General features: G+C 34.8%; 2 protein-coding genes and 1 pseudogene across 2 annotated transcripts; 2 read left to right on the forward strand and 1 right to left on the reverse strand.

The window, feature by feature from the left end:
• Nucleotides 1-615: 615 nt before the first annotated feature.
• On the reverse strand, nt 616-1,560 carry Or5b17 (olfactory receptor family 5 subfamily B member 17). Its single transcript, XM_003749077.1, has one exon. It carries the CDS (start codon nt 1,558-1,560, stop codon nt 616-618), a length of 945 nt encoding a protein of 314 aa, XP_003749125.1.
• A 7,744-nt stretch (nt 1,561-9,304) lies between these two features.
• Or5b116 (olfactory receptor family 5 subfamily B member 116) lies at nt 9,305-10,249 on the forward strand. The gene has a single exon (NM_001001046.1). The coding sequence runs from the start codon at nt 9,305-9,307 to the stop codon at nt 10,247-10,249; it is 945 nt and encodes a 314-aa protein (NP_001001046.1).
• A 13,233-nt stretch (nt 10,250-23,482) lies between these two features.
• On the forward strand, nt 23,483-23,549 carry LOC120100118 (U4 spliceosomal RNA; annotated as a pseudogene).
• Nucleotides 23,550-24,407: the final 858 nt, after the last annotated feature.

Consider the following 24,407-nt stretch of genomic DNA (forward strand, 5'->3'; position numbering starts at 1 on the left):
GAAAGAATTTAGTGTCAATAAAATTGGCTGAGTGCATAGGAAATTTAGGAGATTATATACATCAACTAAAATGTTATTAATGTAATGGCATTAGCTATTTTAAACATTGAGACAAAGAAGGTATTGCTGTTTTGAATGGAATATATTAGTTGTTGATTTAGAAAAATGTGAAAGGATGATTTTCATAAACTTTGTGATAAAGATGACTTATTTCCCCCTTTTTAAAATACTTTCCTTTAAAATTTGTGAAATAATGATATTTTTATTATCAGATACATGAGTAATAAGTAAATGCTTCTTATTTATTTATTATAAATTTTGTATCAACACATTTTAAAATATTCCTGCATTTAATCAGTTATATATTTTTATTAACCATATATTTTAAATTTAATTTTTTAATTATTTTTATAAACTTTATTATAAACAGTCTTGCAAGCATTACATAACATGTTTAACCAGACTTAAAGTATATGTGTGCATACATGCATCAGATAAAGAAAAAAATGATAGTAGGTAAAATTCTATGCTGTAAGTATTACACATTATCATTAACATTTAAGTAAACAAATCCCATTTATGATAAACGAAATAACGTTTTGTTAGTTTGCATCATTAAGGTACTGCATATACACATAGCTTTGCCTTTTGAACAACCTTCTTTAATGCATTCTTAACTTCTTTGTTCCTCAGGCTATACACCATAGGATTCAGCATGGGGATTACCATAGTATAAAACACAGACACAAATTTATCTGTGTCCATGGAATGACTGGCACTTGGCTTTAAGTAGATTATGGTGACAGTTCCATAAAATGTGAAAACTGCAGTGAGGTGAGAAGCACATGTGGAAAAAGCCTTCTGGTACCCCTCACTTGAATGCATCTTCAAAATGTTCAAAAATATGAGTAAATAGGAAATCAAGATAACAAGAAAAGCAAATATAATGTGAAAGCTAGATACAAGAATAAGAATCATCTCATTAATGTGTTTATCAGAGCAAGCCAGAATCCTCACTGCTGGAATATCACAGAAGAAGTGATTAATCACATTGTATACACAGAAAGGGAGGCTAAAGGTATCTCCTGTTTGCATGGAAGCATTCAAAATGCCCAAAGTATAGGAAATAACAGCCAGATAAGTACAGACACCTTTTGTCATGGTGGTGGTATAATGTAAGGGTTTACACACTGCTGCATAACGATCATATGCCATTGAGGCTAAGAGGTAGCTATCCACAGTGGCAAAAAATACGAAGAAGAACATCTGAACAGCACAACCATTGTAGGAAATGACATTTCTTCCTGTAAGGAGTCCAGCCATGACCTTTGGAGTGACTGTTGAGGAAGCACCAAAGTCTACCAAGGACAGATTACTAAGGAAGAAGTACATAGGGGTGTGTAGATGAGCATCCAGCAATATCAGAAGGATCATTCCAAGATTCCCCACCAAAGTAAAGGCATAGATAAATGTGAACATCATGAAGAGAAGAACTTGAAGCCCAGGTGCTTTGGTTAGTCCGAGGAGAATGAAATCACTCATTTCTGTGTTGTTCTTCATAGCTGTTTTTCTTGGACCACAGATGTTCTTTGAAATGGACAAACTTAAAAGAACAAGGGCTCACAACCCTGGAATATTATATGCATAGATAGATTTAATATTCAATGCAATGAAACTGGTTAGTCAAAATTTTCCTACAAATGAGAGGAAATTTTGAGAAAATTATTTAAGTTTATATAAACATACACAGAGCAAAGTTAAATAAACTAAGCTGCCATTTTAATCTCTTTTCTTTATATACTGATTTTAAGTTTATTCAGTTCGTGTTCAATCGTTACATTTAGTGTATACACGCTAATGCTTCAAACTAAACTGTAGAATAATTCACAAATAACCAAATATTATATTCATTAAAACAAATGTGTCATTGCAGGCTAGTCCAGACAAGAGAGATGGTTTTTAAAAGAAGATATAATGGTAGATAATGTATATTCTGTGAAAAGTTATAGAAATATTCATTTATCATTGTTATTACTTAATAAAAAAGATACTTGTCTCTACCCAACATCTCTATCCATAAATAATGCATTTGTTATTTGTGCCTATCTAAATAATTCTTGTAAAATTAGATAGTTAATGGGAAAAAGCTGATAAGCAATAGTTACATTATACTGCTTGAATGGAGAATGATAATCCTTCTGGTTAGGAGAGGCAAGAGTACAAGGCTTCAAGGAAGAGGTAACCTTTAAAAACAGGTACCCTTGCTTTGTGATTTGACTCTATTCACAGACTATATCTTCTCCTATCTCCTTTTCTTCTAGTAGACTGCTGATATTCTGTCATCTCCTATGTAAGTGATGATAGTCTCCATTCTTGCAAGCAATGAAAAAACAAATTATGAGGTGATCCATTATTTGAATACACATTTTAATTTATGTTCAAAGATTTCCTTTTAACAACCATTGTCCTTCAACCCTCCTTGCCTAGCCTAGCTACACTGTATTTCACACCTTAAATAAATTAAGCCACAGAAGATCTAAAAGTATGGATGTTGTTAGAAGAAATATTTATTGTGCTCCATGATATCTGTTTTTTTTTAATTTGGCCATCAAGATAATTCATATTATTCTCAACAACAAAGTCATTTAAAGATAGAGTAATAAAAGTGTATGTACTTAGAATTGAACATTTGCAGTGTCGTTTGTCAACTTTATAAATATGAAGAAATTATTATAATTTATTTAGATAATTGAAAGACAAATCACACATCATTTCAACATATGGTGCATATGAGCATATACATCTAAAATTGTACAAATATTAATATTTATGTACATTTATGTATCATACACATGTATACATGTGAGTATATATTTACATATATAGAGATATACATATATGTATATCTATTTATCTACATATTACAGTTCAGTGGATTAGAAAATGAATCTTCTAAATAATGCTATATGAGTCTACATCTAGTATAACATTATTCAAAATTCCCATTTACCTCTACTTTTCAAAGTATATATGATATTTAAAATCATTTCACAATGATCATTTCTAAAATTAAAAAGAATAAGATTGTGGAAAACTCTGAAAAATGGAATAAAGACCACAATATATTAAAGATGACACCCTGAAATATGAAGATATATTCTTACCTTCTTTGGGAAAGCTCACACTACAATAAATAATAGGAATTTATCAACAACCCAATCACAGCATTATCTACCCTAGGTTTTTCTTGATTATTTTAGAAAGGAAGCATTGGCATTTGATAAATATCTTTGTATTCACTATACCATGATTTTCAGTTTAACATTCTACTCTTATAATAGTTGTAAGGGAAAAATAGTAAAATTTTTAGTAAAATAATAAAAATAGTAAAAAATAAATAGGAAAATTCTAAGGGAAGTCAAATATCCACATCTGATTTCAAATCTTTAGACATGATATTGCTCATTCATTGTTTCCATGTCAATTGAAATTTTAATATTTTTATTGAATATAAAATTTTACCCATTAGAATGAAGGATAACAGAAAACAGGATTATATGTCTAGAACCAGAAGTTCACCATTGCACTAATACAGAAATATATTTGGAAAAATCATTTTTCAAAAATATTCTATTCAAAATTCTAAGGATCCTAAAGGATCATGATATGATGGAATTAGTAACAAGGAACTAAGATACCTTACCTTAAGTCTAACATTTACTAAATCTATTTTTAGTATTATTAGAATTTATATTGTTTGATCAGACACATTTTCTTCACTTTTGAAAACTAAATGAAAATGTCCCCACATGCTTCATGGAATAATATTGGTGAAAACTAGCTGAGAGGAATATATTTTAAAATTTTAGTATGCGACTATCTTATGAGAATAATTCAGTGTAATAATTACCTTGGAATTTTCCTCTGGCCACAGTTGAACACTAAACATAAATACTCAGTGTTGAAGGTTATTTTACAGACAACGTGTTACAAACAGCTTAAAAACATAACGATCCAAAAAACTGCTCAGTCTCTGGCCCATTTGAGGTATTCTCATATGAAGTAAGATGGGACTATATACCTTACTATGTAGGAATCTGGAGAAAATTGCTCAGGCTTGGAGTTCTCTAGGGAAAATAATTCCTTTGAGGGCAATCATGTAGATGTATTTCAACTGCATATGAATCTTGTTTTATTTGTTTCAAAGCACATAGAAAGTCCATGGTACTTGCCTCAGTTATATCTATCTTCCTTTACTTTTGTTAAACCATATTTTAAGGCATGTGCAATAAGTTTAATTTATTTATAATTATTGAAACTGTTTTTACTTTGGAGAAATTCATGCATGTATACAATGAAATACTGTATTTATCTACCTACCCTCCAGTTTTCCCTCCCAACTCTTCCTATAATTCCTTCTATGACTCCTTCCCCACTACATGTCTTTTTAAAAATATTATTGATTTTGATAATTTAATAAATCCAGTGAGCTATTTTTGTGGCTGTTGAGTATGCACTTGAGAATGGGAAATATACAGTTGTTTCATCCTCAAAAAATAATGTTTTTTTTTCTCTTCCAGTAACTATCAATTTCCAATAACTTTCAACTAAGAGGTGAGGCCTTGTGATCAACTAAAAAATCTATTTTGGATGCTTTTCTCATTTGGTGTTATACAGGTAGCTACACCTGCTATGTTCATGGTTATAATAACAATGTTATGTCCAGAGGATCTAGAAGATATTATCTCAGAGGTCTTCGCATCCTCTAGCTCTTATATTCTTTCAGCTGCTCTTCAGCGATGTCTTTTGAGTTTAAAAGGTGGTAGGAGGATTAATATATTTGTTCTCTTTAGGTCTGAGCACTCAGTGCTTTATTCTCAGCACTTGGATTAGTCATGCATGCATGTATTGAATGCTCCTGTCATTTGAAAGAAATATTCCTATGAGAGTTTTTCTACCAGTAATTTTTCTTTCCTTGTACCCATTTTCATTCTTGAATTCTGGAAACTAAATATGGACTACTGAAAATTGTATGTGATTAATAATTTTTATTTTACTTTTTCTTTTACCAAATAAAATGCTAGAAACAGAACAAGGAGAATCACATTATTCCCTACCAGTTAATGTCACTGTGTCACATCACATCTTCTATTGCTTTCTACTACCTATAAGGTTTCTAATAAGATCAAACTCCAGGAGTTCCCATAGATAAGCCATTCTTTAGTAAAAACTGAATTTCCACTCTCATTCCATAATGTCTTCCTCAACTCATCAGTTCTGCTATCATCTGAAATAAGAATATGACCTTGAATCACTGACTTGGAGTTTACATTCGGAGAACTTTCTTAATTCATATGACAAAACCATAGGTCTCTTTAGTAAACAGGCAAATTTCTCATCTGATTAAATCTATCATGAAAAGAAATATGTCTCTGGGTCAATAAATTACCTCCAGTAAAGAAGATGTAGGGAATTCCTGATGTTGAATTTTGGCATTTGATTTCCATATACAGTCCCATGTGAATCAATCATATACCACACAGAACTTTTACTTGTGCAGGTACACACGAATAGGTATGATATGGTGCATGACTAAAAAAATACTGGTATTTGGTAGAAGTTTTGGGGTAAGGAAGAGTCATTTTTTTTGGGAATTTTACCTAGAGTACATTGCCCATGCTCTGGTCCATGGCTCCACATATATCTATATTTTAGCAGAACTAATTGAATTTAATGAATTACTAAAGTACAAAGAAGAAGGCATGTAGCTTAGCCATGTTTGGAAGAACCTAGGGAAGTTAGAGAGAGGAAGTTTAGGGTGCATATAAAATTTATTTTGACACATATGAAATTCTTAACTATAATAATAAAATGATTCACCTCACATCCTCCTCTCAATGTCTTATGTTCTTTTTTTGGAAGTAAATCACTGTTTGAGGGGTACTCACTTAATATTTTTTTACAAATGTAACACTGAAGTTTGGGGAGTTAAATTTGATACCAAGACAACATTAAACAGAAAACAGAGATAATATTTGAAGGAAAATCCTAGGCCACTGCCTAGATTCATAACTGTTCATGACTATGTGAACAATAAACAAATTTCTGCTATAGAACTTCAAATGAGAGGTCAATACATAGAAAATAGATTTAAATCATTTATTTTTTCTTTTGTTTTTAAGATTGTAATATCATTACATAATTTCTCATATCATAATTTTCTTTCAACCCCTCCCATATGCCCTTCTTGTTATCTTTCAAGTTCATGGCCTATTTTCACTGATTATTGCTGCCTCAATATAGATGCAAATACACATACATGCAAATGTATATTTAAAATATAACATGATCTATATTTATATCTATCTGTATGTACTTGTATATACTTTTTTTGCGAAGCTGGGGACTGAACCCAGGGCCTTGTGCTTGCTAGGCAAGCGCTCTACCACTGAGCTAAATCCCCAATCCCTGTATATACTCCTTTTAGCTAGTGATTTGTTAGTCGATAGATAATGAGTATGCTTTTTTCCAGAAAAGACAATTTCTCCCACTCTTAGAATTTTTTAATTGTCTGTAATTGTTTATCTCCAGGAGGTTGGGTGCTCATAGTCTTTGACTTCTCACTTTGATATGCCTACTGCTGTTGTCCCTGTTCAGTTCATATTTACTCAGTCATGTTGAGACTTTATGGGTATTGCTTCTGTTCTTAAAGAGAAAAAAGCATTAGCCATAACTGTACTATGAAATAAGATCATTTTATGACATTTTCTTCAGTTCCTGCTCCACTATTTGTCTCTGTATTTCCTCCTTTGACTATTTTGGTCCCCCTTCTAAGGACTGATGCATGCACAGTCCTTCCTTTTTCAGCTTCATATGATCTATGAATTGTTTCATGGATATTCTGATCTTTTGGGCTACCCAGAGCTCCTGGGGACTAATCTACCAATCAAAGAGTTCATATGGAGGGACCCATAGCTCTAGGACCCATCATTCTAACCACATATTTAGGAGAGGATGGCATTGTCTGCCATCAATAGGAGGAGAAGCCTTTGGTCCTGTGAAGCCTCATTTCCCAAGTGTGGGGAAGTGCAGAGGAGTTGAGGAGGGCATGAATGGGTGAAAGTGGAAGCATATTCACAGAGACAGGGAGAGGTGGGATGGGAGAAGGAGGAAGGGGATATCATTTGAAATTCAAATACATAAAAATATCCAATAAAAGATTATTTTAGTTTAAAAAGCCTAGTGTACTAAAAAGAAATATTTTAAAGAAATATAAAAGCAAACTTTGGTTGTTTTCATAACTGGTTCAGCAATATGAAAAATGCAAGTTTCCCTTATTTACTCCAAAAACACTACATAGTGCATACTTGTGATAATGTATCACATTCATTCTCAGATGAGGAATATGCATATGTGTATGTTGATAAATTTATAAAAAGAAATGAAAAAGAAAATTCTTACAAGACATTTTTTGATGTTTGATTATAAACCCACCAGAAGGAAAATGAATGATGCCTTAGAACCATGTGACAAAGATAAATGCTAGAAGCACAGGGATTATGTGGGCTTTTATTTTTCCTGCCTAACTTATTGTGGCCAAGTTTTCCTGATAACTAAAATAATTTCCCTATAAATATCTGTTTTATCACGTCCTTATAAGGAATCCCACTAAAATTCCAAACATCTTGATGACTCCTTAAATTGAAGATAAATGGCAAATGTGGGTCACAAGACTCCAGAGATATCTACTATTTACCCTGATATTCCTGAGGGATGTCAGGAGCTTGCAACAACTGCCTTGATACTGACAAAAGCACACACAGGCCAGAGTTCTGCTGTATAGCTGAGCTTGTGACAGATGGGAAGATGACCATCTTTTACAGTGTTTTTGTGAATGTGTTTGCCAGACCAATATACTAGGCATGAAGTTTTTCATACAACAAATATTTCATGTAGTTGTCTACTTCTAGCACAATACCACAAACCTTTGGTATACTTGTCTTTCTAGAACAATGGTAAGTATTAAAATATAAAACTGTAAGGAAAAAAATCAAGCTTTTTAAATTTTTTTCAGGTGAAATCAATGGGAAATGGTAATACATGTAGAATAGTCATTCTTCAAATCTTTGTGTTATCTTCTCTGCCATATTTATACCACATCACACTGCTTTACATTATTTATATTTTGATGATCAGCAGCAGAAGATTCTCTTTAGAAGAGGTGAAGATGATAACTATACACAAAGAAAACCATAGGAGCAACCTGTAAGTTGGGGTAAGTTGGTGGGTGGAAAATATCACATTCAGCATATATATATATATATATATATATATATATATATATATATATATATATATATGGAAAGATATTGAGAGTTGAGAATGTCTCAACATTTCAGAAACAGAAGTTTTCATGGGTACAGTCCCTTTCATACTGTAATCAGTAACCAGTCATTTGTCATATGCGCCATTGTGCAGGTGAGGAAATTAGATAATGAAATGCAATATGACTTCCTAAAAAGGCACCAAGTCTCTATGGAAGAATCAGAACAATTGTACTGTTTTCTCTCTGATATCTCAAACATAAAGACATGTTGATAGATGGCAAGAGATGACATCAGTTTGTATAAAAGAGAATGACATGGAGATTAAATAGTTTCAGTTTTCCTCCTCAATTTGGAAAGTTATGAACTTATATTTTTCCTGTGGAAATATATGAAGATATCATCCAGTTTCTTTCAAGTGGCAATGTTTCAAATGGACAAGTCAACTAAAAACTCTCATGATTTAGGAAAAACAAACAAAAATACAAAACAAAACAGTGTGCCAGGATCAGATTCCCAGATTATTGCCTATCTTTAAGGTAGTGTATATGATAGAAATATATGATAGGTAAAATCCATTTTTCAGATTTTATGAAAATAAACAAAGTCACATATTTCTCATTAGTGCTGATTAAACTTGTAATGTGTATATATTACAAAATGTATGTGTTTCAAACAATAATAATGAATATAGTATGATTTATGGCAGTACACATCACTCTAGTTAATGGAAACAGAATTGAGCCTGAAAATTATATAAGCCATCTCTCATATCAAAAAAACTCAGTGCACATGTTTATCACGTTCAAATGAACAAAACACTTGCAGTTCTCTAGCATATATTTCATCTTCTTATATACACTGTTGTTCACTAGGAAATATGAAATGTATAAAAGTGCTTAGTAATAGTTTAGAATCCCATTGATATTCAAATATACATTTCTTTATTTATTCTAGGATCTTGTCATAATTATTCCTAAATGACTTTGATGGAAAATATTTCAGAGGTTACTGAATTTATTCTTGTAGGGTTAACAGATGCCCCAGAACTGCAGATCCCTTTGTTTATTATCTTCACTCTCATATATTTGATCACACTGTTTGGAAATCTTGGGATGATAATGCTGATTCTGCTGGACTCCAGACTCCACACTCCCATGTACTTTTTCCTCTGTAACCTCTCCCTGGTGGACTGTGTTTATGCCTCAGCAATAACCCCAAAGGTGATGGAAGCTTTTTTCACAGGAAATAATACCATATCCTTCAATGGGTGTGCTGCTCAGATGTTCTTCTTTGTAGCCTTTATTGCTATTGAAAGTTTGATCCTTGCCTCAATGGCATATGACCGTCATGCAGCAGTGTGCAAACCCCTGCATTACACTACCATCATGACAAGTACTACTTGTATTGTAATTGCCACTTGTTGCTACATGTGTGGAATCCTGCAATCCTCTATCCATGTTGCTCTTGCATTTCGTCTTTCCTTCTGTCATTCAAATATGATTAATCACTTTTTCTGTGACATTCCCCCACTGTTGACTATTTCTTGTTCTGACACCCACACAAATGAAATCACCCTCCTCATCTTGGCTACATTGGATGTTGTTTTCACTCTCTTGGTTATCTTAAACACATACCTGCTAATTTTCATTGCTATCCTGAGGATGCGTTCAGCTGAAGCACAGAGGAAGGCTTTCTCTACCTGTGCTTCCCATCTTATCACTGTGTCCATCTTCTTTGGTTCACTTACATTCATGTATTTACAGCCCAGTTCCAGTCACTCAATGGATACAGACAAAATTGCATCTGTTTTTTATACAATGGTTATTCCTATGTTGAACCCTTTGGTCTACAGCTTGAGGAACAAAGAAGTCAAAAATGCATTTAAGAAGGTTGTTGGAAAATTAATGTCTTCATTTAGCTGATTAATTCTAAAATAATTCCCAATCATGTGAAATTTTTGTATCTCAATCTTTGAAGAATAGTTTATTTGTATTTCTTTTCTATGATTTCTTCCAGCTACTATTTTCTGAATGAGAACTTTGTCTTCATGCATTGGCACTTTGATTAATTTGTAGTGAAATTGGAGTATACGTTGCCAGGAATAAAATGTGAATTTAATATTTAAATGAAGATTATAATGCTAAAGAACTCACAACCAATATTGTTTCATAAGTTTTTATAAAGTACTTTATAAAGATTTTGTAGGCCCATTTCAGGAGTGCATGATAACAGTTTTATTTTCAGTTGTCTTATTACTATAATTACTGCTATTCTTTGAAATATAACTATGTAATTTTCCCTTTCTACTCTTCCCTCCATCTCATAGTATATACTTTGCTTGGCTTGCTCTTTTGTAATTCAGGGCCTTGTATTTCATTAATGTAATTTTCAAAATAGTGTATGATATTCATACCTGACACAAATCAAATGTTTTAATATAAAATGCTATAAAGATTATCCTGAGAGTTTCTTAAACAGAGTCCAAAAATTTCAATTTACACAACATTATTTTGTAAGGTACTGGTCATATAGAAATCTTGAATCTTGAGTTTAGAATAATTTCAGTAATGGCTTACTTTTCATAATGATGGAACACATATTATCCAAATCCAAATAATACTAAATTCCATGGACAAAATACAGGTTGCAGTCAACAAATATTAATTTATAAGATAAATAATGTAGTTAATAACTTACAGAGTTCTAAATAACAGCATGTGGAATCTTTTGACCATTTAGTATTTCTCTTGAAGAAAATTTTTGTGAATTGCTGATAACTATTAAATGATCAAGTAACAAAACATTAATTCTAAAATATCTATTCCTGTCTCACATTCTAAATAGCATTTATCCATGTCTAATGCCTATTCACAAAGCAGTAAATTTCCATCTCTACACTTTGTAACTTTTAGTGACTATGCTACTGAAAAAAGACAATGGTAAATCTAGATTATAGCTAGAATATTTGTAGAGAAAGAACCCATTAGAAGGATGAAAATGATAATGAGATTTTCCCTTGATTACTAAATGCTATTTTATATAAAGTTGTCAAATTTAAGAAAAATAGTAATTTGAAGTTCCATTAGATGGTATTCAAAGGAGTGTTTGAGAAGGAAACTTAAGAACAGAGTTAGTATGGAGCTACAATAATTATGACTGGAACTGATACCCAGATGAAACTATGCCTTTCTGAGAATCGTAGCTACTCTCTATCAGTCCTATTATAACCTAATAAGCTTCCTATTTATAGGAATTATTAAATGAATATTCCATAACAGAGACAAAATTAAATAATAAATAAATTCATTAGGAGTTAAAGAATAACTGTAAAAGAGAATGAATTAGTAGATACATGAGAGGAAGTATAATAGAGGCTGAATGAATGAAATTGGATTTCTGCTGAGTGATCATAGAAGTCTGGGACTGGTTATTTTATTTGCCTAAAGAGACATCTATGAGATTACTGAACTATATTCTGTCTTCCTATACAACACAATTTAAACTGTCTACCTCTTCATTCATTAAACATAGAGGTTAATCTCTCAGTATATCCTATACCTTGAATCCTGAAACTGCTTACATGCTTAAAAAATTCTGGAGAAACAATGAGATTAAATCAAAATTGCAATGACACTAAATATACAGCTACTTGGTGATCATGGGAGAATTTTTATTGGTGAAAATGTAGCAGAGGAATTCATCTCATTTTACAAACTCCATTGCCTGATAGACAGAATATAATTAGAGTTGATGTAAACTGCAATTTATCTATGGTTTTCAGGTGTACAAAGAGAATTTTTTTCAAAGATACCTCACATATGTAGTTGGCAGTCATAGAAAAATGAGATTCTTAGTAAACAACTGCACTCTCTGAGGAATTCACACCAGAAAGACAAATATTCAGGTAACATTAAGTGCTGCCTTACATTCATATCAAAATAAATTATTACCTCATCCCATGCTATCTATTTCAACCATGTTTACACAATGGTTAAAACCAAAGACTTTGTATAAAAGGAAGTAACAATAGAAGTGGAGTTTGCCTGCCAGTCAATAAGGTGCTATATCTATAGTATTATGCATAAAGTTTGTTTTACCACATTGAAATAAATGTAAAACTGTTTTACTTTGTGTAAAAATAATAGTGAATTAGCTTGTGCCTTATATTTGACAGGCAACAGCAGACTACCACACTTTTTATTTATCTGTGTCCTTGTGTTGATGAGCTTTTCAGTAGGGATTTACAAATAGGTTCATGCTTGTCCACCTAAAGATATCTTTTTGTCTTTCAATGATACATCTCTCTCTAACTTTGTTAACCAAAACACTTTACTTGTTTTTGATATTAAAACCTCATAAACACAACCATCATCTTGTCTGATTAGGATACTCAAGGGTGTAAAAAATGAAAGCTTGTTCCTCTTCTCATCATAAGTACTAAATAGAAACACAAAGTTGTATATAAAAGTCTTCACCCAATAGTTTAAGAATATAAGAGTCTACGTCAGCATTTAAAACATCTTATATTTGGGATAAAAATTAAATTCATAAATATATATAGTACCTAGGGTACAGCAGTTCACAATGTTGAGAAGAGATCACAGGAGTTTCTAAACATTTTGAATAGAACAAAGAGAGAGATTCCTAAGAAAACAAACAAAAAGCATATTCAGGAAGAACCAGTATTAGTCTATATAATTCTAGACTACAAGTTAAGGTTAAATGAATTATTTGAGTTCTTGTACAGTTTGTCTCCATAACTGGGGCTTGGGCCTGAAGCAATAGAGTGATTTGTAGAGAGAAATTGAGGCATAAAATTATCAAAAATTTAGGAGAAGAACATCTCTGGAGAAATTCTATCTTACTAATATAACATTTGTAAAACGTGGAGGTTTATAAAATGAGCCTGTCCTCCTGGTCCTTTCTGCTGTGACAGACTGATAGCTAGTCTGATACACAGAAGGGGCTATATCTTCAGAAGTACCAGAGGATCCACCACAATTAATATTTGTTAAAAACTGTTTCCCCAAATCCCACAGCTGCCACTGAGGTCTAGTGGACTCGGGAACACACTGTGCCCCCAAACCACACCTGCCAAATACAAATTCCCTTCTGCCTGGTCCTTTCTGCCCAGAGAGACTCCTCGCTAGTCTGCTTCCTGGAAGATGTTATATCTTCAGACATACCGGAGGATCTGCTGCATTCAACATTTGGTATGTCTCCCCCACCCTTGCCTGCCAAGTCCCAGGCAGCTGCTGGAGATCAGGGTACTGGGGACATGCCACCTACCCAATTTTCCCACTTGCCAAATATCAATCCTCTTCCACCTGGTCCTTTTTGATGGGACAGACTGCTAACAATATCCTACCTGGAAGAGTATATTCTCAGACATATCAGAGGATCTGCTGCAATCACAACATCTGACATCATATCCTGAAGCATACGAGAAGAAACACTGTATTCAAATTATTTGATACCACATCCTGAGGCATCCCAGGATATCTGCTGCACCCAGGGCATCTGACACCACAACTCGAAACCTCACAGAAATCCACTGCAACCAGGACACCACAGCTTACAGGCATCCCATGAGTTCCTCTGTACACAGGGCAAGTGGGCAACTAATACCCCAGCCTGAAGAACTTCAAGCAGCTCTGAGGAATGCAGGGCAGCTGACCTAAAGGAATGAAAGACTCCCTAGAGTGTGGCTGCATACAAGGAACCAGAAATCACAGTCCTTTGACACCCCTCCCCTCCTGGAGAACAACTTCTCACAGTACAACAGTTTGACTACTGCTCCTCTGAGGACCCAACAGTCTGAAGGCCTCCCAGGATATCTATTGCAACCAGCACAACAAATCAGCAGCTTTTCTGTACCTTTGAATACCCTCCAGTTGGAATGCCCGACAAGAGGCCTGCTGCAGCCAGGGCCACAGGTCTACAAGGAGACCTGTAGCAACTCAGGGACAAAAGAGGTAGACTCCAGATAGAGTCACCCAGACCATAAAGCACTAAGGATCATCATTTGGTGAGATGCAAGTGCAAGTGCTTATGGTCATAAGCAATAGAAGCCAATATACATGGGCATCATAAGAACCAAGTTCTTCCACCACAAAATGCCCCAAACACACCAACACACCTGAAAATCAGGCAGCTGACCTAAAATCCTATCTCATGACAATAACAGAGTCCTTTACGGAGGATATAAATAACTCAATGTAAGAAATACAGGAAAACACAGGTGAACCGGTAGAAGCCTTAAAGAGGAAACAAAGAAAATTCCTTTAAAAAATATAGGTAAAGTAATTGCATAAAGCAGTCCAAGACCTAAAAGCAGAGGTAGAAACGTTAAAGTAAACAAAAATGGAGGCAAACCAAGAAATGGAAAGTCTAGGAAAGTGGTCAAGAATTACAGATGTAAGTATTACCAACAGAGTACAAGAGATAGAAGAGAGAATTTCAGGTGTAGAAGATACTGTAAAAGAGATTGACACGAGTTCAATAAAATTCGAAACATAAAAACTCCTAACCCAAACCACCCAGGAACTTCAGTACACAGTGAAAAAACAAATCTAAGAATAATTGGAATAGACAAAAATGAAGACCCCAAGCTCAAAGTACCTGAAAATATCTTCAAAAAACCATATAAGAAATTAACCCAACCAAAAGAAAGAGATTGTCTTAATGATACAAGAAGCCTACAGAACACCAACTAAATGGGAACAGAGAAGAAAATCCCCTTGTCACATAATAGATAAAACACTAAATGCACAGAACAAAGAAAGAATATTAAAAGCTACAATGGAGAAGGGTGAGGTAATATACAAAAGCAGACCTATCTGAATTACCTCAGATTTTTAACAGAGACTATGAAAGCCAGAAGAGACTATTCAGTGGTCATGCAGATTCTAAGAGAACATAAATGCTAGCTGAGGCTACTATATCCAGTAAAATCCTCAATCAAGTAGGTGGAGATTACTTTTATGTATGTAGATGTCCTTGTATTTGGAGCATAGATATTTAGGATTGAGAGTTCATCTTGGTGGATTTTTCCTTTGATGAATATGAAGTGTTCTTCCTTATCTTTTGTTTTGAAACCTTAATAAAGCTCAAAGTACACATTGCACCTCACACAATAATAGTAGGAGATTTCAATACCCCACTCTCATCAATGGACAGATCATGGAAACAGAAATTAAACACAGACATAGAAAGATTAAGAGAAGTCATGAACCAAATGGACTTAACAGATATTTATAGAACATTCTATCCTAAAACAAAAGGATATACCTTCTTCTCACCACCTCATGGTACTTCCTCCAAAATTGACCATATAATGGGTCATAAAACAGGACTCAATAGATAGAGAAGGATAGAAATATTCACATGCATCCTATTAGACCACCACGGGCTAAAGCTGGTCTTCAATAACAATAAGGGAAAAATTCACATATAAACACAGAAGTTGAACAATGTTCTACTCAATGATAACCTGGTCAAGGAAGAAATGAAGAAAGATATTAAAGACTTATTAGAATTTAATGAAAATGAAGGTACAACATACCCAAACTTATGGGACACAATGAAAGCTGCACTAAGAGGAAAATTCATAGCTCTGAGTGCCTGCAGAAAGAAACAGGAGAGAACATATATCAGCAGCTTGACAGCACACCTAAAAGCTCTAGAACAAAAAGAAGCAAATACACTCAGGAGGAGTAGAAGGAAGGAAATAACCAAACTCAGAGCTGAAATCAACCAAGTAGAAACAAAAAGGACCATAGAAAGAATCAACAGAACCAAAAGTTGGTTCTTTGAGAAAGCCAATAAGATAGATAAACCCTTAGGCAGACCAATGAGAGGACACAGAGAGTGTGTCCAAATTAACAAAATCAGAAATGAAAAGGGAGACATAACTACAGAATCAGAGGAAATTAAAAAATTCATCAGATCCTACTACAAAAGAATATATACAACAAAAATTGAAAATCTTCAGGAAATGGACAATTTCCTAGACAGATACCAGGTATCGAAGTTAAATCAGGAACAGATAAACCATTTAAACAACCCCATAACTACTAAAGAAATAGAAGCAGTCATTAAAGATCTCCCAATGAAAAAGAGCACAGGTCCAGATGGGTTCAGTGCAGAATTCTATCAGAACTTCATATAAGGCGTCATACTAATACTATCCAAACTATTCCACAAAACTGAAACAGATGGAGCACTGCCAAATTCCTTCTATGAAGCCACAATTACTCTTTTACCTAAACCGCACAAAGACCCAACAAAGAAAGAGAACTTCAGAACAAATTCCCTTATGAATATCAACGCAAAAATACTCAATAAAATTCTCGCAAACCGAATCCAAGAGCACATCAAAACAATCATCCACCATGATCAAGTAGGCTTCATCCCAGGCATGCAGGGATGGTTTAACATACGGAAAACCACCAACATGATCCATTATATAAACAAACTGAAAGAATAAAACCACATGATCATTTTATTAGATGCTGAGAAAGCATTTGACAAATTCAACACCACTTCATGATAAAAGTCCTGGAAAGAATAGGAATTCCAAGCCCATACCTAAACAGAGTAAAAGCCATATACAGCAAACCAGTAGCTAATATTAAACTAAATGGAGAGAAATTTGAAGCAATCTCACTAAAATCAGGGACTAGACAAGGCTGCCCACTCTCTCCCTACTTATTCAATATCATTCTGGAAGTTCTAGCCACAGCAATCAGAAAACAAATGGAGATCGAAGGGATACAGATTGGAAAAGAAGATGTCAAAATATCACTATTTGAAGATGATATGATAGCATATTTATGTGATCCCAAAAGTACCACGAGAGAACTACTAAACCTGATAAACACCTTCAGCAAAGTATAAAATTATGTGAAATAAATCATTAGCCTTCCTCTACAGAAAAGAGAAACCAGCCAAGAAAGAAATTAGTGAAATGACACCCTTCATAATAGCCCCAAATAATATAAAATACCTTGGTGTGAATTTAACCAAGCAAGTGAAAGATCTATATGATAAGAACGTCAAGCCTCTAAGAAAGAAATTGAAGAAGATCTCAGTGGATAGAAAGAACTCCCATGCTCATGGATTGGCAGGATTAATATAGTAAAAATGGCCATTTTACCAAAAGCGATCTACAGATTCAATGCAATCCCCATTCATATATCAATCCAATTCTTCAGAGTGTAAGAACAATTTGCCAATTCATCTGGAATAACAAAAAATCCAGGATAGCTGAAACTATCCTCAACAATAAAGGGATTTCCAGGGGAATCACTATCCCTGAACTCAAGCAGTATTACGGAACAATAGGGATAAAAAAATTGCATGGTATTGGTACAGAGACAAACAGATAGACCAGTGGAATAGAATTGAAGAGCTAGAAATGAACCCACACACCTATGATTACTTTATTTTTGACAAAGGAGCCAAAACCATTCAATGGAAAAAAGATAGCAGTTTCAGCAAATGGTGCTGGTTCAACTGGAGATCAACATGTAGAAGAATGCATATGGATCCATGCTTATCACACTGTACAAAACTTAAGTTGAGTTGGATCAAGGACTTCCACATCAAACCAGATACACTCAAACTAATAGATGAAAAAGTGGGAAAGACTCTCAAACACATGGGCAGTGGAGAAAATTTCCTGAGCAAAACACCAATGGCTTGTACTTTAAGATCAAGAATTGACAAATGGACTCATAAAACTGCAAAGCTTCTGTAACACCAAGAACAGTGTTGTTAGGACAAAATGGCAACCAAGAGATTGGGAAAAGATCTTTTCCAATGCTACAACAGATAGAGGGCTTATATCCAAAATATACAAAGAACTCATGAAATTAGACTGCAGGGAAACAAATAACCCTATTAAAAATGGGGTTCAGAGCTAAACAAAGAATTCACAGCTGAGGAATGCTGAGTGGCTGAAAAACGCCTAAAGACATGTTCAACATCTTTAGTCATAAGGGAAATGCAAATCAAAACAACCCTGAGATTTTACTTCACACCAGTGAGAATGGCTAAGATCAAAAACTCAGGTGACAGCAGATGCTGGCGAGGATGTGGAGAAAGAGGAACACTCCTCCATTGTTGATGGGATTGCGGACTGGTACAACCATTCTGGAAATCAGTCTGGACGTTCCTCAGAAAACTGGACATAGAACTACCTCAGGCCCCAGCTATACCTCTCTTGGACATATACCCAAATAATGCCTTAACATATAACAAAGACACTTGCTCCACTATGTTCATAGCAGCCTTATTTATAATAGCCAGACGCTAGAAAGAACCCAGATGCCCTTCAACAGAGGAATGGATACAGAAAATATGGTACATCTATACAATGGAATATTACTCAGCTATCAAAAACAATGACTTTATTAAAACATAGGCAAATGGATGGAACCGGATAATATCATCCTGAGTGAGGTAACCCAATCACAGAAAAACACACATGGTATGCACTCATTGAAAAGTGGCTATTAGCCCAAATGCTCAATTTACCCTAGAGGCACAGAACACATGAAACTCAAGATGGATGACCAAAATGCAAATGGTTCACTCCTTCTTTAGAAGAGGAACAAGAATACCCTAGGGAGGGAATAGGGAGATAAAGTTTAGAACAGAGGCAGAAGTAACACCCATTCAGAGCCTGCACCACTTGTGGCCCATACACATACACCCACGAAACTAGATAAGATGGATGAAGCAAAGAAGTGCAGGTCGACAGGAACTGGATGTAAATCTCTCCTGAGATATACACCCAGAATATAGCAAATACATAGGCTAATGCCATCATTAAACCACTGAACTGAGAATGTGACCCCCGTTGTAGGAATCTTAGAAAGGACTGAAAGAGCTTGAAGGGGCTTGAGATCTCATATGACCAACAATGCCAACCACCCAGAACTTCCAGGGACTAAGCCACTACCCAAAGACTATACATGGACTGCCCCTGAACTCCAACTGCATATGTAGCAATGAATAGCCTAGTAAGAGCACCATGGGAAGGGGAAGCCCTTCTTCCTGCCAAGACTGAACTCCCTGTGAATGTGATTGTTGAAGGGAGTTTGGTAATGGGGGGAGGATGGGGAGGGGCACACTCATAGAGAAGGGGAGTGGGATGAGTTAGGGGGATGTTGGCCCAAATACTGGGAAGGGGCATAACAATCGAAATGTAAATAAGAAATACTCAAGGTAATAAAGATAAAAAAAGATAGATGGAGAAACCAAAATATTCCAGGAGAAAACCAAATTCAAACAGTATCTATCTACTAATAGAGTCGCACAGAGGATCCTAGAGGGAGAACCCCAATATAAGGAAGATACCTCTTCCAAAGAAAAGACAAGATATTAAGCATCTCACAATGAAACCAAAAGGAGAAAACCCACAGGCAAATAAAACTATTTATGACAACAAATATAATAGGCACCAACACTCAGCTGTCTTTGATATTTCTCAACATTAATGGACTCAACTCACATATAGAGACACGTAGGCTAACAGACTGGATGAAAAGACAGGATCTAACATTTTGCTGCATACAGGAAACACACCTCATTAACAAAGACAGGCACTATCTGAGAGATAAAGGATGGAAAAATATCTACCAAGCAAATGGTCCCAAGAAACAAGCTGAAGTTGCTATGCTAAAATCCAATTAAATAGACTTTCAACCAAAAGTCATTAAACACGATAAGGAGTGATGCTTCATATTCATTAAAGGGAAAATCCACCAGGAGAAAGTCTCGATTCTGAACATCTATGTCCCATGTGCCAGGGCACCCACATTCATAGAGGAAACTTTGGTAGAGCCCAAAACATGAGTTGAAACCCGTATGGTAGTAGTGGAGGTCTTCAGCACCCCAGTCTCAACAGTGGATGGGTCATTGAGACAAAGACTGAAAAGAGACACAGTGAAACTAAGAGATGTTGTAGGCCAAGTCGCATTGACAAATACCTGCAGAATATTGCACCCTGGAATGGGGGAGTGCACCTTCTTTTCAGTGCCTCATGGTATCTTCACCAAAATTGACCATATAATTGGTCTCAAAGCAACCCTTTACTGATACAAGAAAATTGAGATAATCACATGCATCCTATCAGACCACCATATCCTAAAGTTGGTATTCAATAACAGCAAAAGAAATAGAAAGCCCACATACATGTGCAATCTGGACAGCTCTCTACTCAATGATAATTTGGTCTAGGATGAAATGAAAGAAATTAAAAATTCCCTAGAATTAATAACAATTTTGACACATCATACCCAAACTTGTTGGACATAATGAGCACAATGCTAAGAGGAAAATTCATAGCACTAAGTGCACTGGTAAGGAAGCCAGAGAGATCTTACACTAGCAACTTAACAGCATACCCGAGAGCTCAAAAAAAAAAAATGAGAGAAGCAAACTCAACCAAGAGGAGTAGAAAGCAGGAAATGGACAAACTCAGGGATGAAATCAACCAAATAAAAATAAAGATAACACGACAAAGAATCAGGAAAACCAGGAGCGGTTATTTGAGAGAATCAAAAAACATAAATAAACCGCTAGCCAAACTAAAGGACCCAGATGAAGTATCTAAACTAACAAAATCAGAAATTAAAAGGGAGACATAACTACAGAAATGGAGGGAATTCAAAGGGTCATCAGATTCTACTACAAAACCTATACTCACCAAAACAGAAAAATCTAGATAAAATGAATGGTTTTCTAGACAGATACCATAGAACAAAGTTATATCAGGAACAGATAAGCTTTCTAAACAGGCTCATGTCCCATACGGAAATAAGAAGTCATTGTAAACCTCCCAAACAAACAAACAAACAAAAGCCCAGGGCCAGATGGAATTAGTTCAGAATTCTACCAAACCTTCAAAGAAGACCTGATACCAATATTCTTCAAACTCTTCCATAAAATAGAAACAGAAGTTATAGAAACTAAGTAATTCTATGAAGCCACAATTAGTCTGATAGCTAAACTACACAAGGACTATTAAAAAAAGAGAGAATTTCAGACCAATCTTGCTTAAGAATATTGATGCAAAGTCTTCAATAAATTCTCGTAAACAGAATCCAAGAATACATCAAAACCATCATTCACCAAAATCAGGTAGTCTCCATCTCATGGATGCAAGGTTGGTTCTATATATGGAAATCCATTAACATAATATATTATATAAACAAACTCAAAGAAAAAACACATGATCATTTCTTTACATGCAGAAAAAGCATTTGACAAAATATGAAATCCTTTTATGTTAAAAGTATTTGAGAGATCAGAAATTCAAGGCCAGTAACTAAACATAATAGAAGTAATTTACTGCAAACCAAAAGTCATTATCAAATTAAATTGAGATATACTTGAAGCAATCCAACTAACATGTGGAACAAGACTAGGATTTCACTCTCCCCATATCTATTCAATATATTGCTCAAAGTGCTAGCTAGAAAAATAAGACAACAAAAAGAGATCAAAGGGATACAAATTGGCAAAAAGAACTAAAGGTAACACTGTTTGCAGATGATAGTATGGTATACATAAGTGACTTGAAAAATTCTACCCAAGAAATTCTCCAGCTGATAAACAATTCAGCAAAGTGGCCAGATATAAAATTAACTCAAATAAATAAGTAGCCTTCCTTTATACAAATGATAAACAGGCTGAGAAAGAAATTAGGTAAACAATTCCCTTCACAATAGCCACAGAGAATATAAAATATATTGGGATAACTCAAACCAACATGTGGAAGATATTTATGATAAGAATGTCAAGTCTCTCAAGAAAGAATTCAAAGTAGATATCAGAAAATAGAGAGATTTCCCAAGCTCATAGATTGGCAAAATTAAAATAGTAAAAATGGCCATACTACCAAAGTCAATCTACATATTCAGTGCAATCTGCATCAAAATCTCAACTGATGTCTTCAAAGACATGGAAAGATCAATTCTCAAATTGATCTGAAAAGGCAAAAAACACAGAACAGAGGAAAAATGTCTTAAAATAAAAGAACAGCTGGGTCTATCACCATCCCTGTTTTCAAGCTCTACTACAGAACAATAGTGATAAATACTGCATGGCATAGGTACAGATAGAGATGGGTTCATCAATGGATTAGAAATGAAGGCCCAGATGTAAAATCATACAATTACACACACTTGATCTTTGACAAAGAAGCCAAAAATATGCAATGGAAAAAAGAAAGCATATGCATTGAATGGGGCTGGTCTAACTGGATGTCTATATGTAGAAAATTAAAATAGACACTTATATGTCAACGTGCACAAAGTTGGATCAAGGACCTGAACATGAAATGAGATTCACTGAATATAATAGAAGAGAAAGTGGGAGAGAGCCTTGACATCATTGGCACAAGAAGAAATTTCCTTAACAGATCTCCAATGGTTGAAGCTCTAAGATCAAGAATTGATAAATGTGACCTCAAAAAACTGGAAAGCTTCTGCAAGGCAAATGACATAGTCAATACAACAAATTAGCATCCTACAGATTGGGAAAAATCTTCTCTAACCCTTCATCCAATAGAGAGCTAATATCAAAAATATATAAAAAACTCAAGAAGCTTACCATGAAAAAAAAGGAAGAGAATCAAGAAATGGGGTATACAACTAAACCAAGAATTCGCAATAGATGAATCTTGAATGGCTGAGAAGCACCTAAAGAAATGTTTAGTCTTTCATTATGAGAGAAATGCAAATAAAAATGACCCTAAGATTTCATCTTACACCAGTCAGAATGGCTAAGATCAAAACTTCAGGTAACAACAAATGTTGGTGAGGATATGAAGAAAGAGGAACTCTCTTCCATTGCTGGTGGGATTGCAAACTGGTACAATCAATCTTGAAATCAATTTGTATGTTCCTCAGAAAATTGGAAATAGACTTACATAAAGACCCAGTAATATCCCTCTTGGTAATATATCTCAAAGATGACAACCATGCCACAGGGAAACATGTCCCACTATGTTCATAATTGCCTTATTTGTGATAACCAGAAGCTAGAAACAACCCAGATTTCCCATGACAGAATAGTAGATACAGAAAATGTGGTTTCATTTACACAATGGAATACTACTCAACTATTAAGAATTAGGACATCCTAGCTTTGCGCAGTGGCAGTATCATAGCCAATGAGGCTTATCCGAGGCGCGATTATTGCTAAAAGAATTAGGACATCCTAAATTTTGCAGGCAAATGGGTGGAACTAGAAAATGTCATTCTTAGTGAAGTAATTCAGACCCAGAAGGATATTTACAATATTTTCTCATTAATAAGTGGATATTACCCAAAAAGTACATATTTACCAAGATACAGTCCATGGAAATTAAAAAGTTCAACAAGCTGAAGGACCAAGTGAAGATGCCTCAGTTCCACTTGAGAGGGAAAATAAACCAACCAAAGGGTGAGTGGGAGGGAGGGACAGGGAAGGGAAAGAGAATGGTTGTGGGGGAAGAGGGGAACATGATCTGGTATTGGGTGGGGAAAAAAACAACTGAATCCCTGATGGTCAGCAGAAAGAATTGAAACAGGCGACCTCAGGAGGAACGAGGCTTGAAGGACTCTCTATAATTTACCAGATACCTGGGATTTGAGAGACTCTCAGCCCTCAAAGGGGCAGGGGCTAGAAGAAAGCTCATACAGTTGGGAGAGGGAATTTATTGAATTTATCTCCAGCAGAAAGGCAGTGCATCAAGTGAGAGATGGAGTTTCTACTCCACATATGAAGCTCTGACCCAAAATTCTTCCTGTCTGAAAGAAATGCATGGAGGTAAATGGAGAAAAGCCTGAGAAAAAAAAGGTCTAGTGATAGGCCCAAAGTGGAATCCAGCTCAAAAGGAGGACCAAAGACCCGACACCATTACTGAATCTATGGGGTGTCAAAATTGTTAAAGGAGCAAATACTATTTTCCTTCTTAGCAAAATGCATATAACATATTCTAGTTTTAAATAGTGTAGGTATCTCTGCCCTAAGTCTATTCATCCAAATGACAGCAAAATGGTGAGGGAGGTGTGGGTGTGATCACAC

The sequence above is a fragment of the Rattus norvegicus genome, chromosome 1 (genome assembly GCF_036323735.1).
Source record: "Rattus norvegicus strain BN/NHsdMcwi chromosome 1, GRCr8, whole genome shotgun sequence".
NCBI classification, from domain to species: Eukaryota; Metazoa; Chordata; class Mammalia; order Rodentia; family Muridae; genus Rattus; species Rattus norvegicus.

Coding starts and splice junctions, on each gene's coding strand:
- Or5b17 (XM_003749077.1), bottom strand. CDS start 1,560: ATGAAGAACAACACAGAAATGAGTGATTTCATTCTCCTCGGACTAACC.
- Or5b116 (NM_001001046.1), top strand. CDS start 9,305: ATGACTTTGATGGAAAATATTTCAGAGGTTACTGAATTTATTCTTGTA.